The 23,772-nt window shown below is 33.7% G+C and overlaps 1 protein-coding gene across 7 annotated transcripts in view; it reads right to left on the reverse strand.

The window, feature by feature from the left end:
• Positions 1-23,772, reverse strand: part of LOC143230357 (uncharacterized) — a 130,026-nt gene that overhangs the window by 100,623 nt on the left and 5,631 nt on the right. For all 7 annotated transcript variants that reach the window (XR_013016410.1, XM_076463794.1, XM_076463792.1 and 4 more), the window contains 2 exons: positions 19,827-19,903; positions 923-988 (listed from right to left, as the gene is read on the reverse strand). Coding sequence is in view for 6 of the 7 variants with exons in the window: in XM_076463793.1 (XP_076319908.1) it covers positions 923-988; positions 19,827-19,903 (143 nt within the window). In the remaining variant the exon portion in view is untranslated. The remainder of the gene's footprint in view (positions 1-922; positions 989-19,826; positions 19,904-23,772) is intronic.

Here is a 23,772-nt window from a genome sequence, read left to right on the forward strand (position 1 = left end):
TTGTAACGCTTAAGGGGCGAGCAAATTTGGTGTAACGGGGATTCGAAACCGCAACCATCAGGTTGCAAGTCGAGGGTTCTAAACACCTGGCCATGCTGGGCTTAGATTTATGTGAAAAATAAGTAAAAATGTAGCGTAAATTTATGCTTAGGAATTATTATGAAAACGCCTTTGTTAAAACAGTCTGAATATGTCAATTATAAGTTGGGAAGAGTACCACTGTTCCTCAGAATAAGAACAGGTGTGTATGCAATCACATGGTTATCGTATGTTTCAATCTTTTATCCAAAGACAACAATACGTAGCATGTTTGCTCAGTTATATGTAATGTATTCAGTAATATTATGGAACATGTTCCTGGGAAAGAAAATTTTATTATATTTTTTTACTTTTGAATTGCCACTCTTATACGAAATAGTTTTGGTTTCAGTTTTCCAGTAGTTTTACGCCATTTTGATAACCATCCTGAACTGAGCTTCAATGTGTGTGTAGGGTAAGAAAACCAGCCTGAATCTGCTTTCATATATTTGTTTGTATAGTTATATTACCACCTTGAACTGGGTTTGAAATGTGTGTGTGTGTAGGGGGGTAAAACCATCCTGAATCGGGTTTCATATTCGTATGTATATGGATAGAAAACCACCCTGAAATTAATTTCGTATTTGTGTGCATAGGGTTATAAAACTACCGTGAATCGAATTTCATACTTGCATGTGTAAGGTTTAAAACCACCTGAATCGGGTTTCACATTTACGCGTATTATTGTTCAAAAACGACTCTACGTCGGTCTTCATATGAAAATTTAAACAACAAGAAAATTCGTAGGCGTGAAACTCATGCTTGTAGCAGGCCAAAGGAATATTTTACACATATATGCATCAGTTCTTTTAAAATAAACAGGATAATAAAGTGTTACAAATACCTGGGAGGTCATCCTGACCAGGTTTGATCTCTGGACAGATATTATTTACATCATTGATGATGGACTCTATAAAAAAAATAATAATCTTATTAACAAAGATCTTTATATAAAACATATTATGAGTTATAGATAATTTTTAAATTGTTGTTTATACCCAGTGTTTTTTAATAGCTAAAAAGTACAATAATTATTTATTCTTATGAAAAATACGAAAATATACGAAGTAACGTTAATTGTTGGTTCATTTTGATGAATTAACCTGTATATACAAGTATAATTTTTAAAATTCTTTTCATAATATATAAAAGTCCTAAGCGTAATTTGTTTTTGGTGGTATTTACATACTGTCCTTTTCCTTTTATCATAGCACGTATTTTATGTAATTTAATCACTAGGTATCTGAAATTTAAAAAAAACAAAATTTGCATATTTGTTTCCTGAAAGCAGTATAAATTAGTTAAAGGTGCTTTTTTAATTGAGCTTAGGAAGCCTGGGTTACAGTGTTATAAATTTCATTTTTTTAGATGTTATGAAGTCATCATAAAAAAACAAAAGCAAACCGGAGAAAGAAATATTTAACGTCAAGGTCAGTACAGAAATTTTAACAATATATCAATAGATGGCGTTAAAGCAATATGTTAAGGGATTCTACGCGGAATTCTTACTTAGGTTGTTAATGTACAGTGATGTTCTCTTGCAATATAGAGCTTATAGTAAGAAAAAATATGTATCCACTAAAAATGCCAGTAACTCACTGCGTCGGCTTTTTTAATTGACTTAACTAACAATACAAAATTGTTAGTGATAGTTGTAATTTTGTGATAATGTAATCATACGATAACCGGTAATAGATAAGCGATAAAACTTTTGAGAGATTTTCTATGGTTATTATTAATTTAATCCACGTTTGTTTTTTTTTATTAAAAGACGTTTTGTGCGTCACGATAATTGGATTCGTTCCTTTATACTATTTAAAATTAGATAAAAATCATCCTATTGAGTACTTTTGAATATTACGTAAAATTTATGAGAGTGCGTAAGATAAAGAACCTTGAAGAACAAGGTTACGATTGTAATTTGATCATCAAGACCCATACTCTTTGGTTGCTCTCTTCACATTCAAAATTTTAATATTTTTAATTTAATTTAATAAGATTCGTTATTACATGAAACTCCAGACACCTGTCGTTAATGCCTTAATTCCTCAGCTAATTTCTATCATATTAAACTAAACAGCAAAGTAAATATTTCAGACTTCTCGAGTTTCTCGTATCTTTTGTAGGTTACTCAAGTTACAGATAATTGAACTAAAACTCCAATCGCCAACAATTTTACGTATACGTCACACATCAAAGTAATCTGAATTAAGATAATTCTTTAAGGTTTCACAGTAGCTCTGACAACTGTACTTACGTCATGTTAACATCTATTAAAATATTGTAATAGATAAATCCTTGTCAAACTTGACATCACTCAACTAAAGTGGATAATTTGAAAAACAATCACTGGGGGAGTGTATATATGTTATATATATGTATATAAGAACATTTAAATAAAACCGTAGTAGAAGCATTTAACCGAACAAAGTTACTATAGTATACCTACTACTGTTTTCAGAAATAAAAACATTTTACATGGACTATGAAATATTATTGCCATAAAACTAAATTCGTTTTCTAGAGTAATAAAAATTCATGTTAGCTATCACTAAATAAAACAAGTACAACAAAACAATATTCCTATGTTATTATCACTTATAACTTTTTATATCAAACATGTGTAACGAGCAATTCTTTTACTTCCTACAGAAAAAAAGAACTTTTGAAAATAAAGATGGTTTAATTTGTATAAAGATTAAGATATAATTTAGCTAACATACAAAGCTACGAACTTTCTTTTTCTTATACAATTGGCACTTACTCAATGGGTCTTTAAAAAAAAATCCTAATTTTTATTACAAATAACCGGAAATTTGAATTTAGAAGTTAATAAAGTGTCAATGTATATCAAATTTATGTTATTTGCCAACAAGATTATTACACACATTTTCCTTTTTAAACACAAATGTATTTTAATATACAAATATAAAAACAATATAATTTAATAATAACGGTTACCGCTAATAGTTATTACAAATAATGGTTGATATACAACAGTTTAACAAACTTCATACAATACTGAGTCTTATACCCGGTTTAGAACTGAATATTTTATTGATGATCCAAGTCCACGACGAGTGAATTAATTCTGAGTTGATATTATTGCACCTCGCTGAGGCCAGCTAGCTTGATTGGCCTCATTGTTTGTTTGTTTGTTTTTTTGAATTTCGCACAAAGCTACTCGAGGGCTATCTGTGCTAGCCATCCCTAATTTAGTAGTGTAAGACTAGAGGGAAGGCGGCTAGTCATCACCACCCACCGCCAACTCTTGGACTACTCTTTTACCAACAAATAGTGGGATTGACCATCACATTATAACACCCCCACGGTTGGGAGGGCGAGCATGTTTGGCGCGACGGGGATGCGAACCCACGACCCTCAGATTACGAGTAGCACGCCTTAACACGCTTGGCCATGCCGGGCCAATTGGTCTCATATCGGTTACAAGTTCACTTGTTACCAAGAGAGATATTTAATGTTCTCGTAGAAATACTAACGTCCGAAATAATGAAGTGAAGTTAAACGGTTTATAATGGTCGAAATCTATAAACATTCCTGGTTCAATTATGTAGTTTTCAGATTAATAAGCATTAATGGCAATTATAGCTTCCTACGCCTGTAGCACACTGCCTGTAGTTGACCAATAATACTATTTGTCTCTCGGCTCTTCGGTTTTTTTATATACCAGTCACACAAGTTTCTAGAATTTTCAACAATGATCTAGCGCGTTTTCGTAAACAAATATTGTTAATTTTCACTTTCAAGACTTCTATATAAGTTTGAAAAACAGGCGGGAGTTGCGCAATACACAGTCAAGAATATATGGCTCATGGAGAAAAGAAAACTTTACAGAAACAAGTGTGTGTTTTCTTATAGCAAAGCCACAAAGAGCTATCTGCTCAGCTCACCGAGGGGAATCGAACCCCTGATTTTAGCGTTGTAAATCCGGAGACATACCGCTGTATAGCGGGGGGCTTTCAGAAACAACCGTAGTTACTAAATTAAATGTACAACAGTAAACCTGTTACAAAACTAACTATGCGAAAGTAATTCGCCGTGGTGTTTGTAGAATCTTTTTGGTATTACGCGTATTCTTACATTATTCACTGTGAAAACAAGACGTTCTTGTGTTTATAAGACCTTCATTTTGACGTTATGCTTATAAACTATCCCGATAAAATTCAGTTGCTATAACTTTTTATTGTAACATTAAAAGTTTTCAAACTAATCTAAAGTAATTAAGATGCTATGATATTCCCAAGGCATTTTTAATAGTGTTTAGCTCAGGATCTATTTCACATAAGCCACTTTAACATAACTATGGTATTTATTTTTTAGTACTATGGTTACGAACTAACCTAACGTAATTCTTGATGACGTAATCAAGTCACATTGGTATTTCTGTGAAATTCTTAACAGCATAAGCTTAAAACTGACTCTGTGAAGACCTAGTTACTCTAGTGTTTTCATAACCTTTCCATAATTATATAATTAAATAATGTCTACCTGATGTTTAACAAAGTCTACCTTGTTTTATAAAACCTACAGTTTATTACAGCATAACCCAGTCGCATTACTGTTTCCATAGTCTTCTTAGTAGTATTAAGCTTACAGAACTAACTGGTGAAATCAAATCGTTTTGGTGTTTTCACAAATTTCTCAATGATATTAAATTCATAAAATGAGATGAAGAGGATGAAAGTGATTCCTTGTCTTATTTGCAAAACAACTATTCTGTTTCCCAGTTTGCCAGTAGATGTGGTACTGTTAGACCATTCCCATGAGTTACTGATTTTATAGCAGATGCAATATTTGGATATTTAATGCATTCTGCAGTTATGCCTGAATATCCAGAAATATTAGTCATACAAAGGTAACTGTTAGCTAGATTATCTTTGGGTTCACGATATATTATGGGAACTGCAAATAGCATATTTGCTCTCTTCTGATTCAGCCACTGTATCAAGCCACATGTGCAAACTATACAACACAAATGTGGAACCAAATGATTACCTTTTTGATTTTACAATCAAAATATTGGTAGTAAGTTACCTTTACCTTTATGTGATGTTTTTTTCGTGAAAGTACTATATAATTTCTACAGATATAACAGAAACTGTCTAGGTTATTTGAGAAGTTTCAGACTTTACTTAAAACTAGAAGCACTCAGCATTTCAAGTGATTTTCAAAAATGTATAAAAATTATATTTACAGAATTAGAGTTTAAAATATTTAAAATTGATTATGTTGCAGGTATGACGAAAAAAGAAGATCGGACTTTGTTTTGACTGTGCTTGGAGCGAGGCGAAGTGATCAACTGAATGAGTAAGAGGCAACTCAGAGAGACAGTCTAATTTTAATCTTTTTAATGCTTAGTCGAGGGACTTCTCGAATGTTCTAGACAATTAAGCCCGTGGGGTTTTTGTGATTCCCGGAGAAGATGAGCATAAAAATGAAGCAAACATGACTCAATTAAGTACAATTATATGAAGAACAAATAAAATATATGAACAATATATTTCGAATTTTACCCAAATACAGCATAATAAATGTTTAAGGTTATCAAAAATATGTTTTTTACCCATTAAAATGTCCAAGAAAACTTAATTTTACAGCCCAATCTATTGTACTGAGTTGATTGCTGATATTTTACATAGTGCTAATAAATTATTGAGATATTACAATAATTCAAGGTGATGGACAAATTCTGACTACATTTTTGAAACATCACCATAAAATCACCCCGAATAATTTGAGTTTTCTGCATTACTAAATTTTTGTTGTGCAGTGTAATTCGTGTTAAAATAAGTAAATTGAATGTGTTACTGATCGTTACCTTAAATGAGCAATAAAATTGGGAGAAAGGCATCGGCGGCAATGGATATAGCAATTATTGTGTGACTTACCCATCATTATACATCCTCCTTTACTTTCACACTTACATTTTTAGGCTAATAGGTTTACGTAGAACGGAGAAAACACTGAAATATCAAGTATACCTTGCTTTGTTGATCACAACGTTTAACACGTCACCTTGTTCAATGAGTGAGTTTAAGCGACAAATTTTAACCTGTTTTCATGATTTTAACGTCAGCGTTGTAGAAACATATGGCCAAAACTAACTCTGAAGGCTTGAAGACCAAAGAAGTAAAGTTTTAACGTACTTTTGATATTAACGGCTAGCATAATTCATATTATTTTAACTGTTATAAAACAATTCACATGATTGTTAGATTGATTTCTGAGAATATTACCGACAATTGTTTGAGAAATTGTGTTTGATAGTAAAACCCATACTTTCCGTGAGCCGCTCGCTATTCAGGCTATATATAAATATCAGTTGTTATTGGTTCTCCTCGAATTTCATGTGTAGGCACTTCACGGTATATGTTAGGATTTTATTTTAAAGATCTTGCGTCACACATACAAGCGCCGTTGCCTCAACGCAGTGTGCTAGTTAATTTGAGCGTTCGTAGTGTTGTGCCTGGTGTCATAATGGTGACTAGAAAAACAGGATTCCGGTCAATAAACTACGAATGTTCTGCCACCAAAGAGTGAGTGTCGTCATTGCTATAAGCTTGGTGGTTACAGTTTTAGGCCTACCGTCTGTCTACTTATAGTTTTATTTTATTTATTTTTTGTTCATGTTCGTCAAAATTGCCTTTAAAAAGCTGCAAGGCGCGATTCAAGAACAGTTCCAAAGCTTAAATTTGTTTATCATCTTCCATGTACAATTTACATTAGCACTGAATGAATCTGTTACAAAACTAACTATGCGAAAGTAATTCGCCGTGGTGTTTGTAGAATCTTTTTGGTATTACGCGTATTCTTACATTATTCACTGTGAAAACAAGACGTTCTTGTGTTTATAAGACCTTCATTTTGACGTTATGCTTATAAACTATCCCGATAAAATTACTTTACTTGTGTTAACGGATTTGATACACGTGCTCGTGCCATAGGATTTGGTTTGGTTTATTTTGAATTTCGCGCAGAGCTACACGAGGGTGGCCCGGCATGGCTAGGTGGGTTAAGGCGTGCGACTCCTAATCCGAGGGTCGCGGGTTCACATCCTCGTCGCACCAAACATGCTCGCCCTTTTAACCGTGGGGGCGTTATAATGTGAGGGCCAATTCCACTATTCGTTGGTAAAAGAGTAGCCCAAGAGTTGGCGATGGGTGGTGATGACTAGCTGCCTTTCCTCTAGTCTTACACTGCTAAATTAGGGACGGCTAGCGCAGATAGCCCTCGAGTTGCTTTGCGCGAAATTCAAAACAAACAAACAAACAAACAAGCTACACGAAGGCTATCTGCGCTAGCCGTTCCTAATTTTGCTTTTTAAGACTAGAAGGAAGACAGGTAGTCATCACCGCCAACTCTTGGGCTACTCTTTTACCGACGAACAATGGAATTGATCTTCACATTATAACGCCGCTACGGTTGAAAGGGCGAGCATGTTTGGTGTGACAGGGATTTGAGCCCGCGACTAAAATGAAATGACTGTTCTTGTAGGGTGGATATTTTTCCAGAAAGGTTCACTGAGTGCCCAATAGATTCATTAAAATGCTAATCATATTGTGAAAGTTGAAACATTCTTTGCTATAGTTTCTAATTAAGCCTTGATTGTGGCATCTTCAGTTATCTCTGACATATTTTGACAGTGAACGTCAGGGTACTTTTACGGAATGTTTCGAATCAGTCGAGATTTTTCACGTACAACGTCTGGTGTTTCAATAAGGAGTAAGCGTTAAAGTTTGATGGTGGTCTGACTATACAGGAAATTTATGAGTTTACACTTCTATATCTTAGTATAGCGAGATAATTGCGGCGCGTGCGTCTGTACACGTATCAGTTTACAAGGCACCTAACCGGAGCTCGTGAAATTAGTGCGATGAACGTGAACAAAATCCTCAGCCTGCTAGGATGTTAAGAATGCCTAATTATTTTCGTAAAATAAACAATCATTACAAAGTTTATCTGGAAGAAACGTATTCGTTTGATGAGATCACACGTTTCATAACAAAATAACAAACTGGTGATGAGCCTGACAGTTGAAGAATACCAGTTTTACTTGAACTACTAATTACGAACTATCCGAAAGATTCACATTCTGTTCGGTTTCCTAAAGTGAAAACACACTTTTAAAGGTAAGAAAATATGCTTAGGAATATATACCTACGCATTAACTACTATCTCGTCAATTTATAGGTACTATTATATATATTAACACGCCGAGTATGAAGCCCCTTTACCCTCTAAATTTGGCTTCTTATGAATAGCAATTTCATTTTGCCTTTAGTCACTTTAGCTACAATTTGATTACGTTATATTTTTATTTTTAAGCGATCTGTTATTTTTAACCTAATGACACCCTATGCTAAACATTAACTAAGCAGCTAGCTCAGATACACCATGCAAGGTTCAAATATTTATGACAGTTAATCACAGGCCAGCAACTAGTCAGATTCACCTTCCGCATACATGGTTACTTTTAACCGATTAATAGGATTGACTGAAATGTTTACAACGCGCTTACAGCTGAAAATGTCATGGATTAAAAATTATGATCTCTCCACTCACAGTTTGGTACACTTACCACTTCGTCACGCTCGCCTATATTTTCGAAATATCGCGATTTGTTTTCCAATGGGACAGCAGTAAGTTTACTGACTTACAACGCTAGAATCTGGGGTAGCTTTGCTTAAAATCAAAAAACACCACGATTCGGATGATAGAAGAAATCATTGACTTCTTTTCTTATGAACTGCTGTAGAAAAATGAATAGAAATAAAACATCATCATAATTGGACACAATCGTATTTCTGGCTGACCATTAATTTTATCCAATTTTTGAAATCGTAATCTCGAGTTAGTTTCAAACTTGATTTACAAACTCGACTTTTATTACATATTACATACAATTAGGGATAACAAGAGACCTGTTGGTCACTTCTAGACCGTCCATCTACTAAACTTTAACTACATTTGAAGGAAATTCAATCCAAAGTTCAAACATCCTGTTAGAAAAATATGCATTTCTTATAATTAAAGAGAACGCCTACCCTTCAAAAATTTATAACTGTGTACCATTGTATTACGATTAAAACCATTAAGTACGAAAAATATGACGTATCAACAGTATCAATTTCATTTAAAATCTTAAAACACATTGATAAGATCCCACATAACTCCTCTTTTTACAAAGCAAAACAGTTTCAGAGATCTGTTGTTACCAAGAGTTACATTTGGTGGAGTCAAAATAGGAATTTGTAGTCTGAGTAAATAATGTCTACAGTATCTCCAACCTCGATTCTTTACTTTTTGCGATTCATATTTTAAAGATTTTTTTAAAATTCCCAATTTTTTTATTTATCTTGTTTGCTGGTTTTTGTATTGACAAAGGACTGCTTAATATTGTAACTAGCTTTATACATTATAATGATCATAAACATAGCTAGAAGCTAGCTGATATGGTTCATGATGATTTACTATAGTTATTGAGTATTCGATCGCATTAGCACGAGAGGTAAAACGTTAAGATAAAGCTGGAGGCTGTCATCGGAATTTGTTTGAGAATATAGCAAGCATTATTGTTTCTGTGTGATTAAATTTTCCATATATAACACATAGCAATTGGTAACTATGGTACTAAACTAAGACATAATCTCTACAAAGCGCGTATAGAATTTTACCAGTGAAAAAGCAGCCTTAAAAAAAAAAAAGATACATATGTCTACAACATCCCTTTAAATAAACTTTCTATTCTATTCTATAGTAATTATTCTATGAAAGTGTGTAATAAAATTTAATATTATGATTATTGATTTTTTACTCCTTTGTTATATACATAATATAGAGGTTGTCTCCCTAAATATACTGATTGCACAGTGTACAGAACATTGAACATCTACACGTTACAGTCATAAATAGTTCATTTATTATTGGCTGGTAATTCCTGTCTTATTTCGTACTTAAGCTCTTTTTAAAGGAACCTCAAATTTATGTTTCCTGTACACACACGTACACTGCTGGTCAAAATCTTAAGGCCAATAAACATAAAGAAAAAATATGCATTTTGCGTTGTTAGACTCAACCACTTATTTGAGTAGAACTTCGAAAGATGAAAATAAGAAAAGAGAAAATAAAAATAAAAAACTTTTTTAGCATTTAATAGGGAAAATGTGAACATTATGAAATTAGCCTAAATACTAGCTGGTCAAAAGTTTAAGACCATACAGAAACGAAGCGTTAATCGGTAAGCACGTAACGAAATTTAATCATTTGTGTTCAAGCATTAGCATTGTCAACATCTCCCACTGACATCTCCTTTGTTACATTGGGTAAATTCATGGCAAAGGCTAAAGAGTTGACAGAGTTTGAACGTGGCAGAATTGTCGAGCTGCAAAAGCAAGGTCTCTCTCAACGTGCCATCGCTGGTGAGATTGGGTGTAGTAAAACTGCTGTTGCAAATTTCTTAAAAGACCCTGAGGGATACGGAACGAGAATTTCAAGTGGTTGGCCCAAGGAAATTTCGTCGGCGTTGAGCAGGAGGATTCGACGGGTTGTCCGGCAAGACACCAGCCGATCGGACGTAGAATGCAGCTCAAGAACAATAAGACGACATCTACGACAGAAAGGCTTTAAAAACCATAAACGTTTTTAAAGGCCACGCCTCCTTCCATACCACGAAACAGCTCGGTTAAACTTTGCTGAGAAGCACCAAACATGGGACGTAGAAAAGTGGACGAAGGTTTAGTTCTTTGATCAGAAAAAAAATTAACCTGGATGGTCTAGATGGCTTCTAACATTACTGGCATGATAAGAATATCCCACAAGTGACATTTTCTACACGACACAGTGGAGGAGATTCCATGGAACAATGGAGCTTCAGGTTATACAGGGGCGTCAAGCAGCAGCTGGCTACATTGGCATGTTGGAGAGAGCATCCTTATTGACTGAAGGCCCTCGCTTGTGTGGAAATGACTGGATCTTTCAGCAGGACAACGCTGCAATCCACAATGTGATTCGTTTGGACCATCCAGCGTGTTCACCCGAACTGAACCCCATTGAAAATGTTTTGGGGTGATAGGCAAGAGTCGTCTATAGAAATGGACTTCAATTCCAAACAGTGCATGATCTTCGTAAAGCCATCTTCACCACTTGGAAATAGCATTCCAGCCAGCCTTCTGAAAACGCTTATATCGACCATGCCAAAGCGAATGTTTGAAGTTATTTGCAATGACTGCAGTGCAACTCACTACTGAGACCTCTTGTTGGGCATTTCCTACCCTGTTTAGGATTTTTTTTTTTGGTATGGTCTTAAACTTTTGACCAGCTAGTATTTAGGCCAATTTTATAGTGTTTACATTTTCTCTATTAAATGCTAAAAAAGTTTTTTATTTTCCCTTTTCTTATTTTCATCTTTCGAAGCTCTACTCAAGTAAGTGGTCGAGTCTAACAACGCAAAATGCATATTTTTCTTTATGTTCATTGGCCTTAAGATTTTGGCCAGCAGTCTATATAAATCTATTATTGTAAAAACCTTTAACCGTGTCCTACTGTGAAATACTGGCAATGGTTGTAGCTTGTGTGGCAGGTGTCTATATTATATAGAACATGTGTTGCATAGTTAGAATTATTGTCGTGTGCCTGTGTATTATTATACATGCAATATATATGAAATATTTAGTAACGTGTATGTGTGTATTTCAATACGTTTGACATATTTTGTAACTATTACTATGCATATGTATATTCCTGGAATGTATGCACACATGACATATTTAATATAACTGTTTCAATAGTTATATTATGCCAGAGAAATTGTGGAAACCAACTGAGTAATGTATTGAAATGGAATCTTTCTTTCACCCGTAATCAAACGTTACTCTCATAACTATGTTATATTGTGGTAGAAGCTCAGCCATAATAGTACAACAAGTTATCTTTATATAAACGTTGATTTTCAGATTAATGTTGCCATGATGAACGTCGCCAAGTGCGTGTTGTATATAGGGAACTCAAAAATGCATGTTTGGAAATAAATGGAGAAACATATTTGTTTACAATAGGTTCAGTTTAGTAAATATGTCTTAAAATTAAAAATGAATGAATAAAACTTCATTTCATATCGAGAACAAAAATTAAATAGAATGCAAAACGTAAAGTTTTTATTACTTTGTATTCTCACCAGAAGTAAAATCAGTTTATAATGTCAGTCAATGGCAAATACGTTGCTCCCTGTCACATCAAACATGCTCGAACTTTTAGCCATGTGGGCGTTATAATGTTACAGTTAATCCCACTATTCGTTGGTAAAAGAGTAGCTCAAGAGTTGGCGGTGGGCGATGATGACTATATACCTTACCTCTAGTCTTACACTGCTAAATTAGGGACGGCTAATGCAGATAGCTCTCCACTAACTTTGCGCGAAATCAAAACAAACAAACAATCACATGATATTATAGATCTCCAAAGTAGGCGATTACAAACGTGAAATGTTGTTATTTAATGAGCTACTTGTAAATGTGATGTGTTGTCAAACTGTATCACTAAGATAAACCCCCGAGTTGTTTTTAGTTTAACAGATAAGATAAATGAAATGTTTTTTGTTTAAGAGGAATGATTAATGAAATATTTTGTGTTATTGGGTAAGAGTAATGAAAGCCCCGGCATGGGCAGGTGGTTAAGACATTCGACTCGTACGTAACCCGAGGGTTGTGGGCTCGAATTCCTGTCACACCAAACATGCTTGCTCTTTCAGCCGTGGGGGCGTTATAATGTAACAATCAGTCCCACTTTTCGTTGGTAAAAGAGTAACCCAAGAGTTAGCTGTGGGTGGTGAAGACTAGCTACCTTCCCTTTAGTCTTACACTGCTAAATTAGGGACGGCTAGCGCAGCTAGCTCTCGTGTGGATTTGCGCGAAATTCAAAAACAAACAAACAAACAAACGTATCCAGACCACTGTTTACAGCTAAGCGCCCCTAAGTTACATAAAGGTATCTAGATGTACTGTTTTCATAAGCTTCGGCCCGGCATGGCCAAGTGTGTTAAGGCGTTTGACTCGTAATCCGAGGGTCGCGGGTTCGAATCCCGGTCGCACCAAACATGCTCGCCCTTCCAGCCGTGGGGGCGTTATAATGAAATGGTCAATCCCATTATTCGTTGGTAAAGGAGTAGCCCAATATTTTGCTGTGGCTGGTGATGACTAGCTGCCTTCCGTCTAGTCTTACACTGCTAAATTAGAGACGGCTAGCACAGATAGGCCTCGAGTAGCTTTGCGCGAAATTCAAACAAAACAAAGAAACAATCCATAATCTTCTGTGGTAAAAATAAATTCGAAACGAGATATATAGAACTAACAATTAAAAAAATTAAGTTACCGTAGAAGAACTTTAAACACTTTGTTTTAAATTTTAATCGGATTTGGTTATCAAGTGAAGAACTTGATGTTAGTAAGCTAAAAGAGATAAAAAGCAGTTGGATGAAAAATAGCGTGAGCAAGTATGTAATAATGAAGCCGAATAAAACTCGACATCTATAATTTATATGCGCTTGTTTTGCCGCCTAGCAGCATGATGAAAGATGTCACTATAGAAACACAGGAACATCACAAGTTAGCTGAGAAAGTAACAGAGATTTATAATTTCTGCATGATATATCTACCTTTTTTTTCTAAAGCGCAACAAACATGTGAATATCCTTTATGAAATACGATATGGAACAGATCATTTCTTTTTAAGTATTCGACAAAAACAACAAATTTTCTTCAAGTAATGTAGGTAAAAATTGATACAAGAAAACCCTCTGTTAGGGACTATATATACATACATCAAATATGACAGCCAGAAAAAAGTAAACAGGGTGTAAATAATAGGTAGGGAAGAATAAAGAGGTTACAAGTATTAATTCTGATTAAAAAATAAATATACAGGTTTACATGTAAAAATATTAATGGTTTTCAAACGGGACCCAAAATTTGAGTTCACTATTTTTCTTCAGGAGAATAAATAGAGGTCATAAATATTAGGCGGGAAACGACTGATGTTATGTGTAAATGTCAGGTAAGAAACGATAATGATGGTGTAAAGTTAGATAAATAACTAATTTTTTCCTCACTGTTTATAATATTTTCATTTTTCACAATGGTATCTGTTTCTAGAATTGGTCTTGTTTGAAACATAATTTGTTACGTTATTACGTCATTATAGTCCCTTATGCTCTCTTCTGTTGACCTTCCTGTGTTACTGGGGCCTGGCATGGCCTAGCGCGTTAAGGCGTGCGCTTCGTAATCTGAGGGTCGCGAGTTCGCGCCCGAGTCGCGCCAAACATGCTCCCCCTCCCAGCCGTGGGGACGTTATAATGTAACGGTCAATCCCGCTATTCGTTGGTAAAAGAGTAGCCCAAGAGTTGGCGGTGGGTGGTGATGACTAGCTGCCTTCCCTCTAGTCTTACACTGCTAAATTAGGGATGGCTAGCACAGATAGCCCTTGAGTAGCTTTGTGCGAAATTCCAAAACAAACAAACAAACAATCCTGTGTTACTTAAAACTTACGGATGTTTGACTTGGCCAACACACACATTTTTACAAGGAGTATAATAATAACACACTTTTGAGATATTTTAGAATTTTGTGTCTATAAAGTGATATAATACATTTAATAAATCATAATAATAATTTATGGAGCTATTTGGAAATCAGCTTTTCATAAAAAGTAAGATAATCTTAGGAACATTAAAGTTATTTTGATAACTAAAATTAGGACCACTTTGTCTCTAATGGATTTTTGTATTCAAATTTAATTAAAAACTACGAGTACATACATTCTAAAACAAGGTATTTTTGAAATTTTTTAAACTTTCTAATGCTGACTAAAGCGTAGTGAACATAATTATGAATAACCGGAACAATCGTGAATCCTGAAAGATCTTACAAAGATCTATAAGCTCATTGTTTCAGCTTCACACCTTCATCAAAAGCTTAAGTTTCTATAATTAATTTTCTATCACTCAAATTAAGAACGTCCTCCGGCGATATGTTTACGAGCTAAAATCCGGGGTTCGATTCCATGTGATGGACAGATCTCAGACAACCTCCTGTATGTATCTTTGCACGACGAAAACGACAAATTAAGAACTGTTACCTTATTTATATGTAACATTAGTTTTGCATTTAAGCTTCATTGTTGTGAATTTCGTTTATTATTATAGTTACATTACTTTTATTACGTGATAAAAAAAACATTACCTTTCTTCTTTAGATCTGTACGGTGCACGTCTCTTTGTTCAATTTAAATTAGATCGAGATTGATGGGTGTATTGCAATATATCAAAAGTCAGTATTCTACTGGAATCAGCTAGGCCTTGAATTACAATTTCCATAATGTACACATGTCAGTAATCGGAATAGAATACTGGAAAATTCAAACTTATGCTTAGAATTATCTCTCTCATTTGCAGTAAACTGTTACGAAGAGAAGTTAACAAGTGGCGTAATTCACCACGTAACCCAATTTATTGAAACCGATATGTAATATTGCATATTTCGATGATGAAAGCTAGTAAACTCTTAAAATGATGGTCTTCATTTTAAAGTATTTTTTAATTAGTGCACCCCTTTGGTTATTTTATTTCATGTGCCGAGCAGTAATGTGCTTAGAATATATGCAGTGTATGCAGTAACTGTTCCTGTGTACCTTGGCGTTATTGTGTGCGATACAAATTTTCACTGCATGTATTTAATTACATGATTTTGTGTCTGCTGGTTATTAGCATGTGCTTCATTTAAAAAAAATGTGTGCTGTGACTGTTTGTATTAGTCCATAAAAGGTAGTCAATTTGTCTGGTCAGTGGTTACAGAGAATACTATGTTAAAACGATTTTGAATGCATAAATCAGTCAACCATGTGGTAACTACATGTAGAAATAGATTTGCAAGAAGTTTTACTTCCGCCATGGTAAGTAAAGTGTTGGAGTCGTGAAAATTCATGAACACAAAGAGTCAGTGGAAATAGACATTCAAGTAGATCCGAACAACAGTACATACCACGTGCAACATCATCAAAAAAGATTTTCGTTTGGAAAAGCGACACAAATAATTTGTACACATATTGCTTCCACCATTAATATAAACAGAATAATATTCTACCTGAATTAAAGCTATACTTTAAGGTATTACTTCATGTTATACAGTTACGACAGAAAGTGTTTGTACACCTGCCTCCCGTTCTGGAGTGGCCATCGCAGTCATCCGATCTCAACCCAATTGAAAACGTTTGCCATGAGTTGAAGACCAGGGTTCATCAGCGTCATCCGAAAAACTTGCAAGAGTTGGAAACTTTCTGTGAAGAGGAATGGAAAAAAATACCAGTCGAGTACTGTCAAACGATCATGGAGGGTTATGAGGAGAGATTGCACCAAGTAATTCACCTGAAAGGCTACACAACTGACCGTTAAAGTAGACGCACGAACACTTTCTGCCCCTCCTATGTTTGGTTATTTGTTTATAAACAGTTTATTTGTCGTTTAATTTACATAAAAATTTATGTAGATGTGTGTTAGTATAATATTTATAATATACTATACTTTCATTATCCTAATCGTGATACTTTTTAAGTTATGAGGAAAAAACTACTCACGACGCAGGTGTATGAACACTTTCTGTCATAACTGTACATGCGTGTATGTGTATAAATGTATGTATACATAAATGTATACATTTATATTTATATGTATACATAAATTTTTAAGCCATAAACAAAACACATTAAAATTAAACAAAATACGTTGCATATTTTTTTAAAAAGATCCTAGGGTACAAGTTACAATGTGGAATTATAGAATGTATCCTAGGTTTTGGAGGTGACTTACCCCGAGATTGTATTACCATTAGTTCCTTATTTTTTATTTTATTTAATTTATTTATTTTTCATCATTTTATGGTTTTCTTTATTTTTATTATTTTAACTTGGGAGAGCAGTCACCTTCCCACAATTGTCTGCAGGCAGTGAAGGGTGATACTGATGTGGGACGTTGTGCAGTGAAGGGTGATATAGATGTGGGACGTTGTGCAGTGAAGGGTGATATAGACGTGGGACGTTGTGCAGTGAAGGGTGATATAGATGTGGGACGTTGTGCAGTGAAGGGTGATATAGATGTGGGACGTTGTGCAGTGAAGGGTGATATAGACGTGGGACGTTGTGCAGTGAAGGGTGATATAGACGTGGGACGTTGTGCAGTGAAGGGTGATATAGACGTGGGACGTTGTGGGTTTGAGCACCCACATCTCGTTTTCCTAATTTCTAAATTTCTAATCTTCTTATTTGAGACTAGCGAATTGGAGGTTAGGACTAATAGACGTTGCATCCTGACCGCAATGCGGGTCCTACTTCCGCAGTCACATCCAAAACCTACGATACATTCTATAATCCCACGTTGTAGCTTGTATCCTACGATCTATTTTAAAATATGCAGCGTATTTTGTTTAGTTTTAATGTGTTTTGTTTATGGCTTAGAAATTTATGGTTGTAATATAATTAATCAGAGGTTGGTATTTGCTGTTTTTAACGCAGTCCTTCCTCATGCTTTTGTTTACTTATTTGACTTTATTTGGATGTAATTATTTAATACATACATTTATATATATATATATATTTGTGTGTGTGTGAGAGAGAGAGAGAGAGAGTAAATGGCGCCAAAAAACAAACAACGAACATCATGACCTCGGTATCTTTATAGCATTTCATGACAAGTCAGTTCAACCATGTATATCTCAATCAGCTGGAGAGTGAAATGAGTATCAATTGTGTATCATTCATATTTCATATGAAACACTGATCAAATCGTTGGATTGTTGAAACGGTAACTAAAAAATGGTTGTCGTCGTATACTAAATTGATTATGGAAAGCCTGCAGGGATAAGGTTGGCCCCTGTTACAGGATATCCTTACGACGAAAATTTTTGTCTTAGAAACTATGGTGCAGACTACAGTAAATTTGTATGATAGTCAGACACAACATGACTAAACGCGGTGATATAGACAGTATCTATAAGTTTCTAAAATCGTTTTTATAAAATACGTATAACCTGTGTATTTATAAATGAGAGAGACTGCAAACTTCTTTGATTGAAATTAAGAGAATTTCAAGCTATATATTTTCCCAAACAAATGACTGAAAACATAAATTAACCTCCATTTATATATTAACATTTATTACAACGTTATTTTGCCAGTGAACAATCTTAGAAAATGTAAGCTCTGGAAAAACACAAACAACATTGGTAATGCTAGTACTACGATCAATAATTTTACAAATTAATAACCTAATTAAGACAGAGAAAGTAGGTTATGACGCCTATTGATACAAACATATAAAACAACATTAGCTCTGTAAAATACGGATTGATTTAATCGTAAACGAGATATTAGTCTATTTTTCTTATAATCTTGAATATCTCATGAGAATTTTGTTTTATATGTTTTTATCAGTTTACTTCCAATTCTTTCTCATTTGATTGAAATATTTTTCATAAAACTCTGTTCTTTAGTAAAAGTAGATACGCATAAAAATATATTGCACATGAAAGTAGATGTCTGTGACAGAACTGAACCAAGAAAGATAACATCCTTGACAGTAAATAGCATTTTAAAACGTGTATCTTTTACTGTGAAATATACAGAAGTACCTATTGCAAAATATAAAATGTAAAAACTATATATGTAATAGAATATAAGGAATGTAAGTAAGTGTCTAATGCAGAAATGTTATAAGTGTGCAGTTTACAGTATTTAATAAATAAAGTGGACATGTATTACAGAAAATAAAACGCGTAAAAAGTTTCTATTTAAATTCCTGAATAAGGTAGATGTAAAAATAACATTCAGAGAATGTATCTTCTAGAATATATAATAAATAGAAGAGGTATGTAACGTCGAATATGTAAATTATTTTCATTTAAAATACGTAGCAGTTAGAAATAAGTTATATTATAAAGATTATCTCTAAGAATAGTTCACATACATGAATATCGTATATAAAACACCACGTATAAGAAAATGTTTTTAACCCAACAGCAACATGTATAATAAATATATATAAAAAATAACAGGAGGAAAACGAAAAGCAACAACAAGATAAATATTTAAATATGCAAGTAGAAAGAACAAGTGGACACAGAAAAAAAACAGCGCAAATAGCCCTCAAGTAGCTTTGCGCGAAATTCAAAAACAAACAGAAAAAAAAACAACAGTAAAATGAATATAGAATATAAACAAATGAACAAGAGAAGGTATAATAACATAAATATCAAATGTGAGAGGAGAAAGAACAGGAGCACACGTACTAAACGACAACGGCATGAGTGTTAAGTATGTAAGAAGGTAAACAGGCCATGAAGAAAAACATTAATGTGATCCAAAGGTAATGAAATTAATAGGCCTAATATTAGTAATAAGAAAACGAAATATACTGTAGTCTAACATTAGAGCGAAGGGAAAGGACTCACCCTTACATGTAAAATAACAATAATATGAATATAAAATTATTAGACAATACACGAGTTTTATTGAACACTCATGTAAAAACCACACTACACTGCAGTCTAACATTAACTTCGATATTAGTGTGAAGAAAAAGAACACAACTTACATGTAGAACATCAACAATATGAATATAAAATTATCAGAAAACACACGAGTCGTACTGAAAATAAATATTAATATTTTAATTAAAATAAGGTACTCACGCGAAACCACAAAATTATCAGAAAGAAACTGGATCGTTAAAGTAGTCAAGGCGAAATACCACATGTCCAAGAGGGACCTGAAAAACAAAATTCAAAAGGTTTCTTATTGATCGCCAAAAGAGATAGTTGAGAAACTGAGAAATAATTAATAAATGGTTATTTTTATTACTCAAGTGTCCAAATAGAGTGGACGACGTTACAGCCCCTATGTTCAATATTTATCTGGTCGCTCTGCATATAAACCGAAACATTGTTTACACCTACACTCCACGCAGATGTAATCCATCAAACTTGAAAGCTAAATAGAGAATTGTAAGCATAATGCAAAATTCATAATAATTCCTGAGTCATGGGTAACAATTATTTGTTATTAGTTGATGGAGAATAAATGTAAACATTCATATTCAGATTGACACAAAAAATCATAAAGACATATCAATATTTTAATTTTTCTGAGCAAGTTGATTTAGTTTTAACCTCTTACGGAATATTACATCCTTGAAATGTTAAAATATATTGGTTAAGACTGTTGAATGTCATCCATCATATCTTTGTTTTCATTATTCATTTTTATTATTCTCAAAACTTTAGATAATTGCTAAATTTATTGTTACATTTTAGATTACATAACTAAAACAACTCAAGTTGCGTAACACAACAATATTTGATTGAGTTCGTAGATGTGTTGGCTACTTACAATATAAAATATGCATTAAAACATCTTACTAATCTATAGAAATAAAATAAAACTCAGTTACAAAAGAAAAAAATCGAGTTAAGTACATCACCAAACTGTGATCACACAACATAACAGGAATAAAATGGGATAAAAATCTAAAAGTTTTTAGCTATAAAACACAGCTTTATTCAGTAAATAGAGAAGTTTTTCTTAAATATAAGTTACAATTTTTTTTCTTTGTTTGGGAATTTCGCACAAAGCTACTCGAGGGCTATCTGTGCTAGCCGTCCCTAATTTAGCAGTGTAAGACTAGAGGGAAGGCAGCTAGTCATCACCACCCACCGCCAACTCGTGGGCTAATTTAAATTACAAAAATATGTATATCTTGGTATTTGTTATAAATGCAATGCGAACACGTTGTTATAGCCGGATAGTCATTTTTCGTTTTTTTAAGAAGACAAATCAAAGTATATTTTAAAACATCAAAAGAAAACAGGATCATGTTTTTCATTATCAACATTTACAGTAAATTAAAAAATAACATGTGGTATTTTTTGACAAATATAAATATAAATAGATGTTCTTTGTATGAGAAAAGAGAATACGGAAAAATATACCTTAGGTGCAAAGAAAGCATTAGAAAGACAACATAGGTACCTGTGAAAATAAATGCTTCTACACTTATAGTTGTAAATCAACATGAGCATATTTTGGTTACATCATCCACTGATCGGCAATAAAATATTTCACAGACTGCTGAGAGTGACAAACTTAACTTGAAGATTATTCATATTCATATGACTTCAAAATTTCAGGCCCGGCATGGCTCCAGGTGGTTAAGGCACTCTACTCGTAATCCGAGAGTCACGGGTTCGAATCTCCGTCACACCACACATGCTCGCTCTTTCAGCCGTAGGGACGTTATTATGTTACGGTCAATTCCATTATTCGTTGGTAATAGAGTAAGTAGCCCAAGAGTTGGCGGTAGATGATGATGACTACCTGCCTTCCTTCTAGTCTTACACTACTAAATTAGGTACCGTTAGCGCAGATAGCCCTAGTGTAGCTTTGTGTGAAATTAAAAATAAACAATTAAAATCACAGAACTTACTTGATTACGTGATATCTCATCAGTGCTAAATACATTTAAAATAAAATGAGGTAGGTTATTTTAGCTTTCAAATACATAAATAATAAGACATATACATAAAAAAACCAAAAAAGAACGAGGAAAAGAGAGAGAAAGATAAAGAACTTTACCGTCATTACATAGCGTTCTGTAGTCAAGTTACCACAGCATGCTGACCAAAAATATTTTTCAAGGCAACTATAATTTATTTAATTATACCACGTTCTTACAAGTTGTTTTTTTTCGAAACCAAGTCAGAGTGGGTTTCCATTTCAAATATATATATGCATCTATTCAAAAATGTGGATTCAAATAACACTCAAGATCACAAGCATATACCACTGGAATCTACAACTTCCATTGAAAAATGCATCCTTTTTAAGTATCACGTATGGTAAGTTTGATAAACATTCGTAACTGAAACACGTAGAAATCATTAATGAGTCAGTTATGTGTACCAATATTTTATACAGTTTTACTTATTCACTTTTTATACAAAAACTTAAAATAAGCTTAGCAGGACAACTTGCTCTATCAATAAATAAAACACGGTGCGTAAAACCTGATCTAAGAGACAGAACAAAACAGTGCTAGCCCAGAAGAAACAAAGTACGAATTGTGGTTAATACCAGAATAATATTTTGTTTATACAAGCAAAGGTACCCGTCCCCAGTGATGAATAAAGTCTAAGTTAGCCTATCAATTTATATTATTTCATGGACTTTAAAAAAGGTTAGCTGTGTTGCACTATTTTTTAAACTCAGAGCCAAAGCTTTTCGCTAATTATACTATACCCATTGTGAAAAGTTATATCTCCCTCTGCGGAAAATAATTATTGAGCATTTCAGCCATGTTAGAGCCGCTCAACAATAATATATGTCAAATCTATAATCAGAGCGTGATTAATACCTACAGTTTAGTGTAGAATATTCTACTTGTGAAATAATATTTGACATCCTATTATTCAATTAGGCGACAGTGACCCAAAAACTGGCAATGGATGCTGTTTGACTAATTGCTTTCTATTAGTGTATCAGTTAAAGGTTAGGAACAGCTATGTCGAAATAGCTCTTTGTGTAGATTGGCATGAATATTTTAAAACAAACAAACAAAAACTTCCCCTTTCCGTAGAGAAATGGTATTAATGTGGAATATATTCTCTGAAATTCAACAGTTCCAAGTTTCTTAATATGTTGTGAAAATATGTCAAAGCGCTCGTCCGACTTCCGTTTGAAAAGCTGTGCACACAGGCAGAGCCCAATATTCACTTTTAACTGTAAAAGAACGCATGCCATTAATCCCCGCATTCTCAGTGCAGGTACGATAACCGACAGGCCACGCCCAACCAGAAAAGGAAAGCTACGGTTAGGAATAATGGCTTTTAAATTTGCACATATAGCAAAGGGGTAAAATTACATAGGAGCGATTCTTTTGCTTACCTAACTACAATAAAAATGTATAAGTATATTCATTGAATTTTTATGTCTATAAAAATGATATTATATGCATATAGTGGTCACGCGATCACGTCAAGAAAACCAGAGCCATGATACCTTATACAAGAATTGCTGTATTGTAATTTTCCAAAGGCGCATGCGTCAGATGGCTAACATATTACTAAATTCCAGAGATAAATATAGGAAACATTGAGTAAATTGCGTAGGATGGCAGCGTGGATAATCAGTTTCCTTCACTGATTTATTACCGTTAGGATTAGTCTCCAGGGGTCTTCTTTGTTAATTGAAATGCACTACAGACTGCAGGTTTTTTCTTACAGTTTGTTATGTTTATTAGCTTCTATAAACATGCATAAATTAGTTTATTTTTATTTCTGTTTTGATAAATTGTTGAAAATTAGTGTATAAACTTGTGTACTGAAGTCATGAAATAAAAAATGTGAGTCTAATATGTATATATATATAACGCAAATGCTAAATACTATAAAACAAAATGTAAGAACTATTGGAAATTTTGTTAGTTTTTGTTATTAACCCTTAAACAGTGGGAATGTTGTTGGTAACAGTATCAACTGATGATGGACACTGTTTAAAGGTTAAGAATGATTTAATGTTTTCGTGCAATGGTGGATATGAGATATTATATTCAAGCAAGTGTGTCTGTTTTTATGACTTTACATA

Source organism: Tachypleus tridentatus, chromosome 10 (assembly GCF_004210375.1).
Source record: "Tachypleus tridentatus isolate NWPU-2018 chromosome 10, ASM421037v1, whole genome shotgun sequence".
NCBI lineage: Eukaryota > Metazoa > Arthropoda > Merostomata > Xiphosura > Limulidae > Tachypleus > Tachypleus tridentatus.